General features: G+C 38.4%; 1 protein-coding gene across 1 annotated transcript; it reads right to left on the bottom strand.

The window, feature by feature from the left end:
- Window positions 1-12: 12 nt before the first annotated feature.
- On the bottom strand, window positions 13-19,797 carry LOC121518162 (cilia- and flagella-associated protein 251-like). The gene is made up of 6 exons (XM_041800403.1): window positions 19,673-19,797; window positions 14,011-14,051; window positions 13,845-13,914; window positions 7,661-7,726; window positions 6,552-7,525; window positions 13-3,704 (listed from the first exon to the last, which is right to left on the bottom strand). The coding sequence occupies exons 1-6, from the start codon at window positions 19,716-19,718 to the stop codon at window positions 3,636-3,638; spliced, it is 1,266 nt and encodes a 421-aa protein (XP_041656337.1). The 5' UTR covers window positions 19,719-19,797; the 3' UTR covers window positions 13-3,635.
- Window positions 19,798-22,203: the final 2,406 nt, after the last annotated feature.

Raw genomic sequence — 22,203 nt, 5'->3', positions numbered from 1 at the left:
AGTCTAGGAAGTGATGTCATCTGGATCCAATGCATCCACCATGATTTGGATTACAATTACTTCTTCCATACTGTCCACTTCACTCCAAATGTACCTGAGTTTAAAATCACAGAAAGGTTTTTTGGATGACACTCCACAGGAAGGCTGAAACATGGCTGCATTATTCCCTATTATGGAGTGTCATTCTTTAAACCTTTTTGATTTTAAACCCAAGCGTAGTAATAGTGAAAAGGGAAAAATGGAAGAAGCTATGATGATTTGTCTCAAGGTGAGTAGAATCCAAATGATGTGCGTGAAAGACAGCCAGATGACATTACTACCCAGAGTGCATTGCATACAAATGACAGTCTAAATGTTAATGTATGGAAACCCAGTGTTTCTATATAAAACATGCATATAAAAGACACTAATGTTAACTTAATATAGTCAAAAGGTTTAATGTGCAGGGTTCATTTTAAAATAAAGTTAAAATAACAAGCTGTTAATGAACAATTTACAGATGTGTAGCTGTTAAGTCTCATTTGCAAGCTTAAACTATATATCCCAATTCCAAAAAGATTGGGACCGTGTTTAAACTGGGTATCAAAGCAAGATACAGAGATTTGCAAACCTTCCCTAGTGATTTCAACCTGTATTCAACTGAAACAGCAAAACAACAAGAATAATAAGAAATATACACAAATTCTGAATTTATTGCCTGCAACATGCTCAAAAAAGTTGTGACAGCAACACAGTTACCACTGTGTCACATCACATTTTCTTCTAACAACACTACGTGAGCATCCAGGGACTCTAAAGACACTTTACTGTTGAAGTACTAAAACTAGAATTATTTCTAATTCTTGCTGAAGTACATCTTAAGTTGCTCCTACGTTAAAGGTTTGCATTTTCATACTCTGCACGCAGGCTGGTCTGGTACCCACACTATTTAATTGTAAAGCCATTCTGTTACTCATACAGACTGTAGCTTAATATTGTTTTGCTTAAATGAGCAGAGACATCTATGAAAAAGACATCTGGATAGAAGCATATGCTGCTCTTGAACCTGCACAAATTTCTCAATACTGACAGTGCTTTACAGATGTGTAAATTACCCATGCTATGGGCACTAGTATATCCCCATACCCTAACAGATGTGGGCTTTTGAGCTGCACATCAATCGATCTTGATGGTGGACTCATAAGGCCACAGTACACTTTCCCACTTTAGGCCAGTCCATCTCAAATGAGCTCAGCTAAGCCAAGTTGGTGATGTTTTGGATGCTGTTGATATATAGCTTTGGCTTTGCGTGGTCAAGTTTTGTTTACATTTGTAGATGCATCAACATACTGCACATGCAAACTAACTGATGGGTTTTCTCACGGATTCCCAAAGCCCAGGCTGTATTATCTATCATAGAATGATGCTGGTTTTTAATGCTGTGGAGGCGAAGGTCACAGACATTTAATGCTGGAATTTTGCATTGGCCTGTATATGCAAAGATTTCTCCAAACTCTCCTGAATCTTTTGATAACTGTGGATTGTGAAACCTCTGAATTCTTTGCAGTTGCATGTTGTGTAATGTCGTTCATTGTCCCTGTGTTGGTTGTGAACAGCTGAGCTGTGCAGGAGTGCTCCTTTTATAGCACGGTACTATCGACTAATACCAATTATCCTACCCACTGGTGAAATGTTCCAGGTGATTTGAGCATGTCACAACTTCCCCAGTCTTTAATTTCCCTTGTCCCAACTTGTTTTGGAGTGAGCTGCATGCATCTTATTCGGAAGTTAAATATTTTCTTAAAAACTTTAATCAATTTTTCTCTTTTAACATTAAATATCTTGTTTTTTTTTTATCTTGAAAAAAATTTTGCAAATCATTGTATTCTGTCTTTATTCATGTTACACTATGTCCAAACTTTTTTGGAATCATGGTTAAGTTTTTCTGCTGTGTTTATAAGGGGACAAACCAAGCAGGTGACCCAAAATGGTTAAATACAGTTTCTTTTATTGATTGATCGACAGGTAGCATAGAAGAAGATACAGCAGGCACAAAATACAGCACTCTGATTGGCCAATATTACAAATGGTGTTGTTAACCTGTTGTTTGAAATGTCCTCTGTGCCATTATTCCACCCATTCAACACAGACATTTTCTACTTTTTCTTGCTGGTTTGTTTGATACATATTTTTGAAACACTGTGCACTTCTATAGAAAAAGAAAAAACAGTTTTTACACTTTTTTTGTTTCTCTAAAGCGAACAAAAATCTCTTCTTTGGAATAGTTTGTAATGAGCTCATCAGTGTCAACTGATTATGTGGTATTACTGCCTGTTTTAATAGCTGACTAGTCTGGTAAATTTTGGCTGTGTAGAAAAAGATTATACCTGTTTTGTGAGTACAATATGATGCATTTGATTACATATGAAAACACATAAAATATTTGATCATTTGGCTAATTATTGCATTCATATGTGCTGAAGTCTAAATACTGTTATTGCATTAAATTTGCCTCCAATGGTAACCCTGTTTATACTGCATTTTATACATTTCTACTAAAAATCCTCTTGGGGGCGCTGTTGCTTTAGGTTCCCAATGACCTTGGCTTGCAGACCAGAATTTCTTGTATTTACAAAAATGACATAAAGCCGTGAAAACTGTGATGTAACAATACGGCGAATTTATCAATGTAATTGTCACTACAAAGACAACAGAATGGCTTTATTGTCTCCCTCTTCCCTCAACTCGTCCTTGGCTTGTTAAGATAAGAGTGCAAAGCTGGCTGAGAACCTGAAGTGACACTTTTAGACCTTGTAAGCTCTAAGCACATCACATGCTGTCACCGCACACGAACCATATCTCTCTAACAAGTGTCGGTGTGCAGAATTTTCAACCTCCTCTGTTTTGTTCGTGTCACCCCGGTTCTTCACAAACAGTCGGGTTTTAACAGTGCATGAGCCAAAGAAACACAATCCTTGTTTTTTCTACTCTATCGTCAAAAAAACAAGAGGACATAATCACTGACTCCTGTGTAGAAATATCAGCAGTACATATTGTTTAACAGTCAGAACAGCAGGAACAGCGCACACATGGTTATTGCACAAAATTTACATTAAAATACACACATCACTTCTAGAGGAGAATCTGTGTTCTCAGTAAGAATACACCATCGATGTTGATACCTGCAGAGAAAAGAAGCACTGATGCCAGAATGCAGATTTAAAAGATGATGGTGCTTGTGTTGTTCTGCAGACAAAAATAAAAATCTCTGAATGCTTTACATCCATGGTAGTTGATAACTAGAGTACAATCACCTGTCTACCTTACAAACAGCATTTACAGGGACTGAGACCAGGACTCGGGTGTACAGTACATGGACACAAAGACCTTTAAGAATCCAGAGAAATAAAGCCTCTCCTTTTCCTCAACACTCTTGCATTCAAATGAGCACTGTGGAAAATGTGAAATCTTCTCTAGGAGATCTACAAGCAGAATAGAAACGACAGATTCTACTCATGTTTCTACTGAAGACATTTCTCTGAGTGCTGAGGGGAAATGAAGGCTGTTAAATAGAAAATGTACGAGATGAATGTGTGACCGAATGCAACAAAGGGTTTTGTCAGTCTGCTGTGTGTGCGTTTGGATGTTTGTGTGTCTTATCCTCGGCGGAGCTCCCTCAGCTCTGCAGCAACTTTGCGCAACTCTGCTTCAATCTCCAGCAGCTCCTGTAGAAATAAAAATAAAAATGTATGAATGCTAAACTCTTTTACCACACAGAAGAATTAGACATTGCCTCTGCTGAGGTGCCTTACACCTGCATCTTCTCTTATGACCAGCAGGGAAAGCCTCCTCTACAGTCAGGTAAAAGACTGAGTCCTTGTCCACATGTAAGCAGGTGTTTTTAAAAACTGAGGTTTTTCTGTGTGCGTTGGCCTTTTGTATGTGCAGAAAAAACAGCACTGAAAACCTGTTTGTCACTAGTGTGTGACATTAGCACTTTCATGCCATGACAATAGCAGATGTAGTCGAAATTCTGCTGCTGCTGCTCTGGACTTTTGACACGCTTACAAATGTAGACCATGTTGATGATCAGAAATGCCTGAAAGAACTATGGAGGTCACTGCTGCTGCATACAACTCTCCAAAGACACAAACCCCATTAAGGCTGGTGGAAGAACTAATAATTGCAATCGGAGGAAATGTTCTCATATCATATACATTTTTGCTGTCTCTAAGCTTTCCAAACAATGGACAAAGTACGGTTGACATGGCATGATCCTTACAGTATGTAATAGTAGGGGCTGCGAGGCTTTACAAGTTGACTATCATGTGATAGATGTCCATCTGACTTCAACTAGTCATTGATGAGTTACGAATAAATCCACAAGAGAAAGGAAAAGTTTGCAACAACCAACAATATATTTGCAAATCTATACAGTGCATTCAGAAGGTATTCAGACCCCCTTCACTTTTTCAATTTTCTGATGTTGTCTACATACAGTACCCCATAATGAAAAAGTAAAAACACAATTTTAGACATTTTTGCAAATATGAATAAAAAATTAAAAACCAGTATGACATTGCCAGAAGTATTCAGACCATTTACAACAATACCTAAAATTTAGCTCAGGTTTGTCACATTTCTCTTGACAGTTGCTGAGATTTGTCTGCACCTTGACTGGAGTCCGCCTGTGGTAAATCAAGTTGATTGGACATGATTTGGAAAGGATCACACCTCTCTATAGAAGGCCTCGCAGCTGACAGTCATATGGGGGAGGCTACAAAATGTTCTGCTGCACTGAAGGTTCCCAAGCGCATAGTGGCCTCCATGATTCTCAAATGGAAGAAGTTTGGCACAACCAGTACACTTCCAAGAGCTGGTCGCCCAGCCAAACTGAGCGATCAGAGGAAAAGGCCTTAGTAAGAGAGGTGACCAAAACCTGATGGACCCCCTGACTGAGCTCTAGAGATCCTGTGTGGAGATGGGCCAAAGTTTCAGAAGGACAACCATCTGCAGCCCTCAACTGATCTGGGCTGTATGGCGGAGTGGATAGACAGAAGCCTCTCAGTGCAAAACACATGAAGCCCCACTTGGCTTTTGTTTGGAATTTTTTGCAAACTCCAAGTGGGCTTTTATGCGTTTTGCACTGAGGAGAGGCTTCTATCCACTCTGCTCTGCTGGGTGTCCTTTAGGAGCTCTGTCCCATCTCCACACAGGATCTCTAGAGCTCAGTCAGACAGTCCATCAGGTTTTTGGTCACCTCTTTTACCAAGGCCCTTGTCCCCTGATTGCTCAGTTTTGCCAAGTGACCAGCTCTTGGAAGAGTGCTGGTCATGCCAAACTTCTTCTTTTGACAATTATGTAGGCCACTGTGCTGCTTGGAACTTTTAGCAGCAGAACTTTTTGTGGCCTTCCCCAGATTTGTGGCTTGCAACAATCCTGTCTATGAGCTCTGCAGGAAGTTCCTTTGACCTCACTGTTTGGTTTTTGCCCTGATATGCATTGTCAGTAGTGAGGCCTTCTATAGAGATGTGTGCCTTTAAAAATCACATCCAGTCAGTTCATTTCACCGCAGGTGGACTCCAGTCAAGGTGTAGAAACATCTCAGCAAAGCTCCAGAGTAATGGGAGGAACCTGAGCTAAATTTCAAGTGTTTTTGCAAAGGGTCTAGAAAGAGTATAGATTAAAGAGTATAGATTAAAGAGAACGTTTTATTTTGACTGTAGCTCCTGGCTGCAACATGTCCAAACAACTACGGGTTAATATGGTTTATAATAAACACCTGATACACCGCCACTGACAATTTTGATACATCATAATACCATTGAGGTATAGTATAAACAATTTTGGACATAGCACTGATCCTTGTGGGACCCCACTCATGACCAGCAACATGTCACACTTGTTAATGATTATGTGCATGCATTGATGTCTAGTTTGAATGTACTTACTGAGCCATTTGTGTGCCATTCCTCTTATTCCATATCTTTCAAGTTTGATAATTAATAATACATACTCAATCACGCCAAATGCTTTTTCTTAACTCTATAGAAACTCCTACTTTATTCTTTATTGTAAGCTGCTGTGTAAACTACTAGACTGGTTGGATCTAACACTGAGTGACTGAATGCTTGTCTCCATTTTTGTAGACAGGAATGACCCTTGCTATTTTCATTTGGCTGGTAAATACGCATGTTTGTAGTGAATGAGGATATGGGTCAGTGGTTTGATGCTGGGTTTAAAATTCAGCAGATCTTTACCACAGCTTTGTGCCTACATGCACTGGTTTGCAGCCATGTGAGTGGCTGGTTAGATATTTGCTTTAAAGAGCAGTTGAACAGGCATCTTCTACAGGAAGCTAATGACAAAAATCAGCCCTGGCATAATTGATAAGCAGAGGCTTTCTCCCTCTATATTATTTGTTTTACCTCTTTTCTTTCCATCCCTTTTTTTAGTAACCACCAAAAGGCTGACATTCAATTTTCTGAACCATTTTTGCTGATAAATTTTTCTGAGGTTGTCTTCCGGGGTCGAAGATTATGACTAATGACACATCATTAGAATTAACTTACCTCCCCTTCATCTTCTTCAGCTTCTCCCTGCTCCTCGTTTTCCTCCTGCCCATCCTCTCTGACGTATTCATCCTCATCCTCCTCTTCATCGTCCTTGTATCTCTCCCGCTCAAACTGCCGTGTGGCTTCATCACTGGCTTTCTCCATCACTCTCTTCTGCTGCGGCTCCTTAACCTCTCCTGCCTCTTCCTTTGGCTTGACTTCCTTCTCAATTTTCTGACCAGTCTCCACCTTGTCTTCTCCCTCTTTCTTGGCACTCTTCTCCTCTGTCACCTTGTCACCCACACCATCCTCTTTCTTCTCTCTCTGCGTCTCCTGCTCCTCCTCCTCCTCCTGCACCCGTTTCATCTTCCTGACGAGTTCATCCAGCTCCTCTTGCTTCTCCTTCCTCTCCTTCTCCTGCTCCGGTCTGTTCTTGCTGTCCTGATCTTTGAGCAGCTCCTTCAGCTCCTTCTCCACCTTCTCCTTCTCCACCATCAGCTCCACCTCACTCTTCCTCCTCTCCTCCATCCTCTGTTTCTCCAACTCCTCCTCTGTTGTTGCGTCCTTCTGTTGGTCCACTTTTTTCGCCTCCTCTTTCTGCTCTGCTGCTGTGCCTTTTTGGCTCTCCCTCTCCTTTGCCTCGTAACGTTTCTTCTTCAGTTCTTTCAGCAGCTCTTTCAGCTCTTCATCATTCTTCTCCTCCTTCCCTTTCTTTGTAATCTCTTCGGCTAGCAGCTCCTCCAGCTCCTTGGCTCTCTCCTCTTCAGAGTCCCTCCCTTTATCTTCTGTCCCTCCCTCCTCCTTTGTCTTATCCTTGGTGTCATCTACCTCTGTCTTAGCTTCTTTCTTGTCATCAGTCTTTTGTGCAAGGTTGGTCACATCTTTGTCCTCCTCTTCCTCCTCCTCATCATCTTCATCTTCAAAGTCACCCTCATCTTCATCCAGGCTGTAGTCGTAGTGCTCCCTCTCATCCTCTCGCTCCCTTTCTCTTTCTGTAAAGGTATGTGCTGTTAAAATCCACCTTAAAGCATTCTTGTTTTAAAAGACACTTTAAAAATGATTGACACCTGCTGTATTGTAGCTTTGAGAAAATTTTAGGTGCACGTTAAGTGAGGTAATCTACCTACCATCTCCAGCTAGCTTCTGCAGCTCCCTGAGTAGGCCCTGATGTCTTTGCACTTCATCAAGTTCTTCTGCAATAAAAATGGACATTTTAAGTTCATAACTAGTTAAATGATAAGTTAAAGCTCCTGTGAGGACTTACTAAATGGTAGAGAAACACACTGACATAGTTACTGGTGCCTTTTTATATCCTCAGAGAGGAAACCAGACCATCAGAGAGAAAATGGTTCATTTTGTATGATTTTTAAGGGTAAGCAGTAATCTCTAGAGTTGAAAACTTAGGCCAATGTCAGGTAAGATCAAGAATGGAAGCATATGCATATGCTCTGTGCAATAGGTATGCTCAGCCATCCAATGTTGAAGTGCAAAAAGCTGCAGAGTGTTTACTTGAGGCTGGTTGCAAAAACCCAGAAGTCCTGCACACACCTGTTCAAAATAAACATGTTTACAATAGAGCTGACACCCTCCAGCTGAGTGATTGAATGGTTAGTTAACAAGCTCTTGCCTGACCAAAATCTCACTAATCAGACAATCCCAGAGAGAGAGAGAGAGAGAGAGAGCACAGCGGTGGGTGATCGAGTAGAAAGCGTTAGCTCTTGTAGTGACTAGCAAAGATGTGATGCAGAGAAATAAAACATTATTTTCTGAAGAACTTTGAAACAGGGTAACCTGAATGTGCAGGAAAGCGCAACGTTTTATCTAACTGCTGCCGAAGTCGCTGCTTTGCTTTCTGTATGCTGCATGTTAGAGATTAGAGCCCCAGCCCTATGTGGTCCATGGCCTGGAATGAGGTCAGGCCAGGATCCCTTGGGCTAAGGCTGCTTTGGGCTCAAAGGGTGTCAAAGATGTCCTGTCAGACATGGCAGCATAAATATATTTTACTGTAAATTTGTGAGTATTTGTCCATTTTCCAAAGTTTTTCTCCTAGCCCTTCTTCTCTAGAACTCCTTCCCCAAGTGCAGGGCTGGAAAGTAACTACAGTAAGTTATTCACATTACTGTACCTGAGTCGTGATTTTGTGCACTTGTACTTTTTTGACTACCTATTGAAATCAGTACTTTCACTTCTACTCCAGTAGAAGTGCACTGACTACTGAGGAACAGGTTGATCTAAAAAAAGAAAATATTTTTTTACTAACAATGGCCAATCAATCGTCCAATGCAAGGATATAATTTCAGTGGACGACATTTTTCTTTAGTTGACTACAGCCAGGTTCAAAAAACAAATTGTGAAACAAAAAACAAACTGTGCTTAGTTTGTGTTAAAGGGGCAGGTGGGGGTGTTGAATCTATTTGCAACAAACTTTAGGACTTTTTCTAGACTGCCTGAATGTTAGTTTGAGACAGTATCAATATGAAAAAACAACTAGAACCACCTGCCTTTTAAGGCATATTTTAATTAAACAGTAACCATCAATCTTCCAACTTCATATTGGATGAATAGTCATTTATTAATGGCAATATATGTAAATGCTCAATCCCAATCAAAGCAATAACAAAAGATGACATTTAGAGACACGCTGCTCAGTTCCACCCATGCTACTGTTTACTTTTTGTTTTGAACTGAAGACTCCATAAGGTGTATTTACTTAACAGTAAACTGCTGTTTTCATACCATGGGTGAATTTTATGTAATAAGGAAGAAAAGCTGTTCAAAGTGCCCTTCCTGGTTCTCACTGTGACTACCTGTAAAACAGTCTAGGACTGTTTGCAGCAATAACAAAGAAGACACTTTAAGTAGCTTTTCTCCCTTGTTTTTTGAGCACTCCTTTTTCAACAGTTTTTAAAATCACTACTTTTGCTCAAATGTATTTTGAGTGAAGTATTATACTTAATTACATTTTAAAAAGCATCAAGTACTGAGTAGAAAACTAAACACTAAAAGCAAAAACAAAGAGATCCAAGCTTTCTGCCAGCAACGTGAAAAGGACCAGCCGTTTTGCTTTCACAGCCCATGACGGTCAGTAAATGCACATATCAAGAAAATGACTCCAGATTTCTTCCCAAAACAGTGGTTGCATTGTACTTTATGTTAGGTCAAACTTTATCATGAATAACTTGGTTGGAGGTCTATATTTTCTTGTTGTTATTGCACATTAATGACAGGTCATATTTCACTCTGAAAGCCCCTTGGGTATCAAAGTAGCTACTCAGTACTCAGTTCCTTGGGTATATTTTAAATGACTTACTTTTAACTTTTACTTGAGTAGATTCATAGACCAGTACTTCTACTTCTACTCAAGTCAATTTTATATGGATGTTCCTATGTCATTTTTTCGATACAAAGGTGTTGGGTATCGGCCAATACCGAGTACTGATCTGATACCAGTATGAACTTTCTGGACTAACTGTGCAGACTAGCAAATTATTTTAGACCTATATTTGACTCAGAACATGGCTCAACAAATAGACTCATAATGTACAGCATCTCTGTGACCCTAAAGTTGTTTATCTGCTGATTATTGAGTTTTACTGCTAAATAGTAAATAATAATTATACAGAGGGCTGCATCACAGGCTCTCTCTATATCTCTCCATTATGCTCTATTCAGGCAGAATGACGTGATTACGGAACAGCCTGCAACTGACTGACAGTCCCTCACAAAGTGTAAACAATATGGCAGTTAGCATTCAAGTTAGCATTCGGGCTAGCGGTAATAAATGATTGTAATTTGATTGAAATGGATTCAAAAAAACATTTAATATTGGGTTTACTGGTGTGGATTTAATCATTAAAGTCCCGAAAAGTCATGAGAGTTCCAGGCCCACTGAAAACGCTGCCGCACAGCAGCATCAATAGCGTCAATGGGAAAGCAAAACAACTAGCTTCAAGACGAAAACAAGTAAGAGGCAGCGATTTAAGGTTCAGAAGTTATTTAACTTTTGATAAACTGTGTCACTTCTTGTCGTGAACAGCAGCGCCAGTCTGGAAGGCATTTTAACGATCACATTCAGAGAAAAACTGTCACGCAGCCACCATTCCTTGCTGCTGCAGGAGGTCCTTTGGTTCTTCTTCACTGCCTTAAAAATGGTAGCTTATGCATGCAGTGCTTTCTGGCAGTGAAGAAGAATTGATTTCCAGTTTATAGTGTTAACATTTAGCATGGCTAAACGAAGATGAACTGTCTTTACACCGAAACACAACAAGTCTTAAGTACCACCTCTGGGCAAAACACATCTTTGCTAATGTTAGCAAAGACGCTAACAACAACACAGGATAAAGCCATGATAGCTAATGTTAGCAAAGACGCTAACAACAACACGGGATCAAGCCATGATAGCTAATGTTAGCAAAGACGCTAACAACAACACGGGATCAAGCCATGATAGCTAATGTTAGCAAAGACGCTAACAACAACACGGGATCAAGCCATGATAGCTAATGTTAGCAAAGACGCTAACAACAACACGGGATCAAGCCATGATAGCTAATGTTAGCAAAGACGCTAACAACAACACGGGATCAAGCCATGATAGCTAATGTTAGCAAAGACGCTAACAACAACACGGGATCAAGCCATGATAGCTAATGTTAGCAAAGACGCTAACAACAACACAGGATAAAGCCATGATAGCTAATGTTAGCAAAGACGCTAACAACACGGGATCAAGCCATGATAGCTAATGTTAGCAAAGACGCTAACAACAACACGGGATCAAGCCATGATAGCTAATGTTAGCAAAGATGCTAACAACAACACGGGATCAAGCCATGATAGCTAATGTTAGCAAAGACGCTAACAACAACAAGGGATCAAGCCATGATAGCTAATGTTAGCAAAGACGCTAACAACAACACGGGATCAAGCCATGATAGCTAATGTTAGCAAAGACGCTAACAACAACACGGGATCAAGCCATGATAGCTAATGTTAGCAAAGATGCTAACAACAACACGGGATCAAGCCATGATAGCTAATGTTAGCAAAGACGCTAACAACAACAAGGGATCAAGCCATGATAGCTAATGTTAGCAAAGACGCTAACAACAACACGGGATCAAGCCATGATAGCTAATGTTAGCAAAGACGCTAACAACAACACGGGATCAAGCCATGATAGCTAATGTTAGCAAAGACGCTAACAACAACACAGGAACAAGCCATGATAGCTAATGTTAGCAAAGACGCTAACAACACGGGATCAAGCCATGATAGCTAATGTTAGCAAAGACGCTAACAACAACACAGGATCAAGCCATGATAGCTAATGTCACTAATGTTAGCAAAGATGCTAACAACAACACAGGATCAAGACATAGCGTCAAGCTACACCAGTGCAGTCCAGCAGACCTGGATTTGTCCCAAAACAACATCTAAGCTAACTAATGTGATCACTAATGGGTCCCTAGAGACTGCAGACCATCAACATCGTTGACGACAAGGGGCTTCAAGACATCATCTGCCTCAGATGACCTGTACCACAGAACACCTAGGAGAACTAATGTCACAAGAATCCATGAACTGTATGACAGCTAAAAAGGTAACTAAAGTGGAGCAGCTGGCCCGAGCTACATTTATTACACTGACAAGAGACCACTGGACATCATTCAGCAACTTCAGCTACCTCTGGGTAACAGCACACCTGATCATTCACTTTACAGCACAAGTTATTTTCTACCTGATGCGTTTGTCTTCTGGGCTCATTTGCAGTCTGTAAATATTATTCTTAGTGAATTAAGACACTCTGATTTACAAACCACAAATAAGTTTAAAAACTCTAGTTTGTTTAATATTTCTTTATTTAAACACCATACTTGTACTAATTTATTTCAAACAAAAATGCAAGTAAATGGTAGTATTTTTAATGTTAATTTACAGACAATAATTATAATGATATATTTTTTAGTAAAAAGCTGTACATAAAGTTAAAATAATGAAAATAAACACTTGATAATAAGAACATTTAAAAATCTAAAAATTACTAAAACTAAAGAAATGCTGTGATTAATCATGATTAATCTCAGCATAGCGATGTGATTAACTTGATTAATTTTTTTAATCGATTAACAGCACTAGTTTTATCATGATTTTAGATAGTTTGAATGACCCTAACTTTAACAACCTCAGCGCAAACAGACCCTTGCACCCCCCCTGAAATCAATGGCATCCCCCCAAGGGGGTCTAGGACCCCAGGTTGGGAACTAAGGATGTATGTGAATTTAAAGTGTTTTGGCTGAGCTGGATTTTAACTTTTAAAGCCTTAATACATGAGTGAATATGTGAATAATCTGTCAACAGGCAGGCGGACCACAGCTCCTGCTGTCACAAAACGATTGTTGGCTTAAAGTCATTAAAAACACGTCACCAGTCCCACATTTGATGACTTTCCTTCTCTCTAGTTTCAGGGCAAACCCACAGAACTCTTCTCTGACATGCTTCCATTGAATGAATATGAAAAAACTGGTCGTAAATTATGTTTTTTTAACTTACTTGGTGCACAAAATGCAACACAATAGCGTTCAATCGCATTGTTTTCTGATCTTCTCCAATTCACTCTAAGTTTTCACCCAAGTGGGTACGATGTCAATCATACGAGTGGAAAGTGACACTGGACTGCTCTTATAAATAGGACACGTAGCTGACAGCAGAGAATAGTTGTCATCTATAACAAGCATGCACGGTAAGCGCCTTTCTGTGCATAGTTTGCATGTTCTCCCCATGCATGCGTGGGTTCTCCGGCTTCCTCCCACCACCAAAAACATGCTCTTTAGGTTAATTGGTGACTGATGATGGCCGTAGGTGTGAGTGTAAGCATGCCTGGTTATTTGTCTCTATATGTCAGCCCTGTGATTGACTGGCAACCAGTCCAGGGTGCCTCTCGTCTAATGACAGCAGGGATAGGCTGCAGCCCCCCCCCAACGGGATAAGCTGTATATAAAATGGATGGATGAACAAGCATGCAGCTAAAACATGAACAAGAGAAAGCCATAGAACAGCAGCTTCAGTTGAAAGTTCCTGCTTCCTTATGTAGAAATCTTTCATGTAGCAACCAAAATTTCCATAAACATAACACAGTCATCATGGCGGTCAATTCATGGCATATAAAATGAGGAATTTCCCTGTTTTTAGAACAATTTGACATAATGTAAGTGCTCTGCTAAAACATATGTAACATAGGAGTAGTCATTTTTAATTGATGTCAATATTCAGTGAGAAGTTTCTACATATCAACCCTTTAAAAACACTCACCTGCAAGCTGCGGGCTGCACTCATTATGAGGCACATCTTCATTCAGTGTCTCCTGAATAATACATTCAACCTGTGGGCGCAGTAATAAAACACACAGTTACTGGCTGGATATTTAGAATATGTACTCCACTGTAAGATTAAGCTAATTAAAAGGAAGTTTTCTGACCTTTGCATCTTTCAGGGGTGAGGTTACTGGCCGGCTTCCCACTAAAGACGCAAAACAGAAAAGAGTAAGAGAGCAGTTCAAGGATGAATGGGAAATAAAACACTATGCTTTTCCATTTGTGTCTCAGTAAAAACAGCCCTGGGCAGGACAAATAAAATAGCTGGTATAGTAATGGTTTGTCTTGTCACTGTGTAGGCTTAGCTGTTTCCTCATTAAGGTAAGCACTGTGGTAAAGCGTAAAAGCAAAGAAGCTTAAACCTCTCTCTCTCTCCAAGATGCAGATATTCCTACAGGCTTTGGCTCACAGGTAGTTTCCCACAGGTGCTAAATCAGTCACAGATCAACACATGCCAAAAATTCATTAAAGACACACTTAACAGAGCCATCTGGGCCTCTTCTCACAGAGATACAGTGTCTCTAACAAGAAGCTAAATGTCAAAATAGATTACAGTCCATGTTGGGCTGCAGACAATAACCTTTTCCTTAATGTTATGGGTTTGGTGCACAGATCAGCTGATGCACAAAGATGCAGTTCAATAGGTGCATCTCTATAAAGTCAAAATGAATCAAAAATGTCACTGAAATATCTGCGTCAGAGCTGATTACTGTCAAACTGCCTTCATCACACATACAGTATATCTTTCTTTTATTAAACAAAAAAGTATTGCAAAAAAGCTAAATTTAGAGAACAGGTGTAATTGCAAGCACAACAATTTCTTAGGCTTTAATAGTTTTACATGTTTAATTCTTTAAAAAAGTCACCATTTATGCTCTTGAGCTTGATTTGGCTCTTTACGCTTAGTGTCAACTAAACATTTGGATCCCAAATGAGTGTATCCAGTTCTCAGAGATCACTTGCACCTATCACTGACACATGTAGGAGCTGTCAGTTTTAACTAACCCCGGTGCTCGGTGTCAGCTCACAGCCAGATCAGTACAGATCAGGATCAATAGGCCTAATTGATTCCCTGGCTACAGCTGGACCCTCTTGGACACGTGAGCTGCCCACAGTCTGGCCAGTCTGTAATGCTCGGCATGTCCATGTGATGGAGGTGTGTTTGTACACAGACACTCTGATATAAAAGATGTGACCTAGCTCTTTTGTCCTGTTGTTAATGAGCTAATGATGAACTACTAAACTCCATGTTTAAAGTTTAAAAATCAGCATTCGGACTTTTGAATGATGATTCTCTGCAGAATCTTAACCAAACTAAATGGCTGCTGAGGCTATCAGCATGTACTGCAGCTAAATGATGTTAGTGGTTTCTCTCTGTACATCAGAGGGTTAACTCATTAACAGATATTTTAATTGTTGAGCCTTCTAGTACTGGATTAAACCAGGCAGGGAAGGTCATGGTTAAACAGAGTTGAGACATTAGACACTGCAAGCTTGATGAGGCCACTGTTATATCACTTTCTGTACTAGTATTTTCTTCTTCTTCCTCTTTAATTCTTTTGAAGTCCACACCTATTCACTTTCTTGAGCATGCACTTTCTTTAATATTTGTATATATCTCTTACAATGCATGTTAAAGACCCCTGGGATTGAAGAAAGATAGATATTTGCAGGTTTGTTATAATTATGCTTATCACACTGTTAATCATAATGATGTGGATTTATGGTATCTAACAGATAGTTAGGGATGTATACCTGCATCTATTCAAAATGAATAAAAAGTGGGTTATGAGGAATCCGCAAAATAATAAACAATGCAAATGGCTTCAAGTAATTCTGCAAATAATGTTGCCTTAACATAGAGCTAGAGCCTTACAAGTTGGGAATATACACTAGAAAAAGTCTGGCCATCCTTTATGCCAAACAATATGGCAACAAAGTGACTTGTAGAATATCGAGATGATTTTAAGCTCGACAGCTGAAAGTACTGTATCAGCGAGATGCATAAAATTGTTGTCATTGGGAGATGTTAGCTCAAAAAGTAAATTTTCTTATCAGCAGATATTTTAAAAAGTTGAGCTGTATTTGTATCTGATATTGTGGCTATGAAGATCTGCCTGTATCAGCTGTAAACTGGTCGCATGGACAATAAGGTAGTGGAGTTTTAGCCTAGACTAACATACCTTTGTTGGCTGAAGTCTTTTTCTCTTTCTATCCTCATCCCTTACACTTAAGTGTGTTTTCAGGACTGAGATGTATTCATTTGTTCATCCTCAAGCTTTAAATTGTGTATTGTAAGGAGTGGGCATTTAAGCAAAATTTAGATTAAACGCAAGATGGCCTGCTGCAATTTTCAAATCGCAAAAGATGCATTATTTCTTTGACCTGAAATTTGAGTCAAAATACCAGTTTTAACCTTTTTTTGCAGCAGAGATGTTATGCATGACATCATGCAATCATTCAGGTGCCATTTTTTTTGGAATAGTCTTCAAAAATCCTACCTTCTTCATTTTTTTACTTTTTTTCTTATTAAATATAAGTATGACAAAAACCCTTAAATGCAACAATTCATATCCAATTTGCAATACAAGTCAAAATCATCAGAATTCGATACTTTTAAAGAATTGTTCAGCCCTTCTTTAGGAATATTAGAAAGTTAAGGAATAACTGCATGTCAAATCGCAATTGCAATATTAGGGGAAAAACATTGCAATTAGATTATTTTCCAAAATCGTTCAGCCCTAGTCACAATACCAGTTTAAGTTTTCTCTTTTGCAGCAGAGGTGTTACACTCTACACATCATAAAAACATTCAAAAGTCAGTTTTAAAGAGCAGTTTACATAAAAATTCATTTTTCTTTATCTAAATGAGAAAGGCATTAAAATGATCATTCTCTCACAATTCATATCCAATTTGCAATATAAGTTAAAATACTTGCAATTAGATATTTTTCCAAATCATCTAGCCCTAGTTTAATCTATCTGATATTGCGTTGGTTATAATATAGATTGATTTATTTGTGTTTGTTTAAAAATAGTTAAGGAGAGGAAATTAAAAAGTAAATGCATTTTAAATCACAATACTGGAAAAAAAAAATCGCAATTCAGCCCTAGTAAGGACTAAAGTTTTAGGTCTGACCTACATTTGAACATCAGTTTCAGCTAAAATTAATTTGTAAATACTGGCATATCAGATATCAGCATACATAAAATATTGTGCGTGAATCTGTTTTGTTATCCAAATACAACAAATACGTTCACTGTCATATTAGCAACAATTAGCCTAAATAGGAATGCATGAAAATGCTCTTAAAATGCTCTGGGTATGTGCTGACCCCTCAGTTTCTTTTTAAGTCTTTTTTGGTCTTGCACCTTAAGTTGGATCTTTTGAGTGTTCTCCTGTTTTGTCTTGTTAAGCATGATATTATCGGCATAACATCTGCATCATCAGTGATTACCTTCTAAAGATAATCATCCATATCTGCAGATATGAACATTTATGCCTTTAAAATATCAGCATATATTGGCAGTAATTTTTGAATAGGTTTGCCGAGTTTAGGCAACAGACCTGCATCGGCTAAGGTATTTTTCTTTATCTCCATTCCCAAAAGTGTTTCTTAGAGAATGCATTTTGTTTTCTTTCTACATCCTAAAACCTTTTAGTGAGTTTCAAGGATGAATGTAAGATGTGAACTACATTGATATAACAGTATATATCAACACTGATGCTGTGGCTACTCATACTAACATTAACTGTAACATTACTATTGTGACATAAAAATTGATCTTGTGAATCATGCTGTAAATGTTCATATTGTCATTATAATGTATTTTTACTGTTGTATATTTTATTCTACAATGCCTAATAATATCTGGCAAAGGGGCTACCAATAAAAATGAGCCTCTTGGCTAACTCGGGTACAACTACATTTGTTTGAATGTTGACTAATGTACACTGTCCCTTTTCAAACAAACAAACAAACAAATAAATAAATAATTAAATAAAAATTAAAAACAGTATCAATTGGGGCTAAATATTGGGAAAATAATCTAATTGTGATTTTTTTTCCCAACATTGCGATTGCAATTCAAATGCAATTATTTCTTATATTCCTCATCTTATGTATTTTTCAATAAACGCAAACAATAAACCTATCTGTATAACAGCCAATGCAATTTTAGATAGATTAAACTAGGACTGAACAATTTTGAAAGAACATATCTTATCATGATTATTTGACTCCTATTGCAAATTCAATATGAATTGTATTTTAGGGAATGATCATTTTTATTTCACTCATTTTTTGTAAACTATTCTTAAAAAATACATTTGAACGATTGCAGGATGTGCAAGGCATGGCATCTCTTCTGGTATTTGACATATTTCAGGTTAAAGAAATATTGCACGTTCTTCCATTTGAAAATTGCAGCAGGTCATATTGCAACTTAATCTAAATTTGGATTCATTGCCCAGCCCTAGTATTAATATCAGCTAAAATGAATGCCATGTACCAAACATCAGAAAAAACCAAATAGGCTATACTGCATCCCTACTATCAAAATGTGATGGATTTATTCAGATAGTGCCAAACGATGATTAATGCAGTCCAAAAATATGACATTAATCCAAATCAGTCTCACAGGAAGGATGAGTCATATTGGCAGATTATCTGAGCAATATTAATTAAAATATAGCTGGATGATATTGAATTAACTGAATAAGATTAACTTCAGCGAATCATATATTCACAAACTGGAAGTTTTTGCTACACATACACTGCTGTTTTATTTATAGCTAGCTTATACCAAAATCGATTATTTAAATATTTGCAATAATATTGATTTGAATACGACCTTTATTTGACAAGATGCTTCTGCAAGCACCTGTGTGGGCATGCGCAGTTACAGTTGAACAATAATACTCCTTTTATTAAATCTGAAGCTGCAGTAGCATGTTGTGGTACATTAGGAATGTTTTATTCATTTAAGTAACTTCTTTTACGCATAAATGCTCAAAATTAGGACTTAATTTAGCTACAGACTTCTCCTTTAAGAGTATTCTGTAGCAGCTCAGATACTGCGCCAGCTAAACACACCTTTACCTTTAAACTGTTAATAGTCTGCTGTACAGTATGTAGGTTATCCCTGTGATATAACACTGCCAAAACACTGTACTGGACATTCCTCTAACCAATACCCTGTTTAGTGTGGTTTGTCTTCGTAAAAAGGGAGACTTCCTCTCATTTTCGCACTTAACACCTATGCTAGTTTCTCTAACTTATTTACATTCTTTAATAGTAGCACGCGCGTGTCATTTAGCTAGCACGTGCTGCCATAATTGTCATGTATGCTGATAAATTGTGCAGTTTTACGTGAAAAAGCTCCTTGTTGAAACACATCCAGTAGCAGCAGCATCGTCAGTTGAGGAGACAGACACGGAAAGGTGGGCGCATCATAAATTATGTAACAGCGCGTTTGTTTAGCCTATTAGTCTAAAGCCCTGCGGCTTTCGCCATTAGGGTAGCAAACGCCTTCGGCTTGCTCTGTAAAGTGTTTCAAACGCGTTTACTTTGTTTTGTTTTAACCAAAGAGACTGTCGGTACAATTAATATTATGGTTAAAGCTGAGGCAGTAGAGTGTGAAAGATGAGGCTGGTCTCCGGTGCAGCCTGCTGAGAGCCATCAGTCGCGTTTTGTACCATCATTTCACACTGAGCCCTAATAAACACAAACATTTTAGCCTGTAATGGATGTGATAAATACTCACCTCCGACAGCAGCCCAGAGAAGCACTGTGGTTATCAGGAATCCCATAGGATCCGTAAAGTGAGGCTCCTCTAGGAGATAACCTTGAAGTAACGGGCTGGATCTTTTCACACACCCGCCGCGCGAGGTGGAGCCGAGCACCGTGTGAGCGCGTGTCTGTGTGGGGTGTCAGGTGACCAAGACGAGATCAGAGCCTGTTAGGTGCCACAGATTATCGTTCTGTTTTCCCAGCGTGGTGACAAACTGCTTCATCTGTGCATCTTAATGCAGATTAATGCTTCTCAAAGCCAGCTTTTTAGCACATTTGGAGCTTCTTAAAGCGCAAAAGTTGCAATTTATAACATGTCGACACAGTTCCCTGTAATTCCACTCTATCCAAATCCCACTAAATATGTCCGGTGAGATTAGGATTTAAAAAGGTCATTTTATTTGTAAGGCCAGTGCAAACTAGGCTTGCAGGACAGGGAGAAGATAATGCAAAACATTGTTCATTATTGGGAAAAACTGGGATGGATAAGCAAAAATAAAAACTGAACATTGGCTGAAGTCACAGGCCACTAAATACAGATTTAAGGCCCCCTGGGCTGCTTATATTTTTGAGGCACCCATCCCTTGAACAAAATATGAACTGGATGACTGAAGTGTAACGTGTCTATTATGCAAATAGTGATCTTTGCAGTTAAGCTTATGCATTTAATTGCATGTGGATAATTTGAGAAAGACTGCATTACTGGTACATTTAGAGATTATAGTAACAAAGAAATCAGAAAGGTCAAGCTTCTGAATGCCATCATAACTTTCTACTAGCTTTTAAAACAGGAGAAGTGGGGCCTGAGGGCAGATTATCCACTTACTAGTCACTCTAGGATGGTGGTAATCTGTAGAATATGGATTTAATCCATTAAATTATAACAAAATTAGAGCACATGGAATTTTCAAGTGTTCCAATCAAAGTTAAAACACTACTTTTGACCACTACTTGTGTAATGGCATCAGTGTGATTGATATTCATACATTTTTAATTGCATTTTTCAACCCTGTGATTAATTAATCAAAATTTAACTGACAAATGTTTACAGTACTAATTAAAAAATGAATGAAATCAGTAATTTCTCACTAAGAAAAACATTACCTATTTTCAGCCAACAGTACTCTAGTTTCTGTAGCTGAATACTGCTGTCACTGCTTAAAGGACACGGTAAAAAAAAAAAAAAAGACTTCTGGCTGACATTGAACTTAAACTTTCTTCTTTCAAATCTTTTCTTTTTCTGAGCACTGCTTGGATGTAATGTTACTTTTTATGAAGGAAACCAAGTTTCATCCTAATAAAAAAGGCTAACTACTCACAAACCCATGCATGGAAACACAATTTGCCAAAAAAACAAAAAAAAAACAACAAAAAACAGATCAATATGTTCCCACTCAGTGCGCTTAACATATAAACTAGAAAACTGGTGTTTTGGTGAAATGAACAAAGGGACATGCCCTCATTTCCTGTCATGCTGGGTTGTGCTCTAGTGCAACTGTGATTTTTTGTTTTATTCACAAATACATGTTAATGTTTGTTACTTTTTTATGTATGGTTTAGAATATCATGATTTTATTAGTTTATATTGTTTACTAACATTTTGAAATTTCAAATTTATACAAGTTACACCTTTGCTGAGGTGGTTGTTACATGAAGTTTAATTCACATGTTACAACTCTGAAACTTGAGGCCTCTTATGGAGGACTCACAGATAGAGGTGCCAGGCTACAGCCACAGCTAGCCCACGCACTAAAGCACCACTGACTGTTCATGTTTATAAATCTGTCTGGTATTCTTCCTGTTTAAAGTGGATGAAACATCCAAAATGAATCTAAAAAGCTTTTGTTTTTCACAACTAAATTGGCACAGATAAATCTGAGGGTAGCTAAAAGCTGGCTTGAGCTTTTTTTTTTTTTTAAATGCATCAAATTTATTCAAAAGCATGCCCTTATACCCCAGCTTTCCATCTAGTACAGACAGGTCCAAACTTTTTCACTGAGGGCCACATAATATCAGGATGACTGGGCCACTTTTACACCTTCCTGTTAGTGTATTAAAGGTGGTAAAAATCAATTCAGTTTATGTTAAAAAATACCTTTAAAAAAATTAAATAAAAAACAGCCTAAATCACAGCTTTCCAATAATGGCCTACAAGGCAATTTGTGATTTCTTTTTTTCTTTTTTTAAGGATTTTGGTGTGGGAAATTGGATTGTCCTCGGTTGGCCCTCCAGTGTATCGACCCTGATTAGGATGAGAACGACACTTTGTACAGAGGAGAGGGGAAATGCAGGTGAAACAGACACAAACAATAGCAAACACCACCAAAATGCCAAACTTTATCATTGTTCTTGCTTAAAGGCAATTAGCAGGAAATGCTTTGTAAGCCTGACCTTGAGACGGAGCACACTGCCAAACAAAGAGGCACAGTTGGTGCTACTATTGGCTGCTCTACTCCTTTTATTTTCATTCATCGGGGTGTTATGATCAAGAAATCATTATCACTT

This window comes from Cheilinus undulatus, linkage group 2 (genome assembly GCF_018320785.1).
Source record: "Cheilinus undulatus linkage group 2, ASM1832078v1, whole genome shotgun sequence".
NCBI lineage: Eukaryota > Metazoa > Chordata > Actinopteri > Labriformes > Labridae > Cheilinus > Cheilinus undulatus.
Note: the sequence above shows the minus strand (reverse complement) of the source record. Positions and strands in the feature narration are given on the sequence as shown.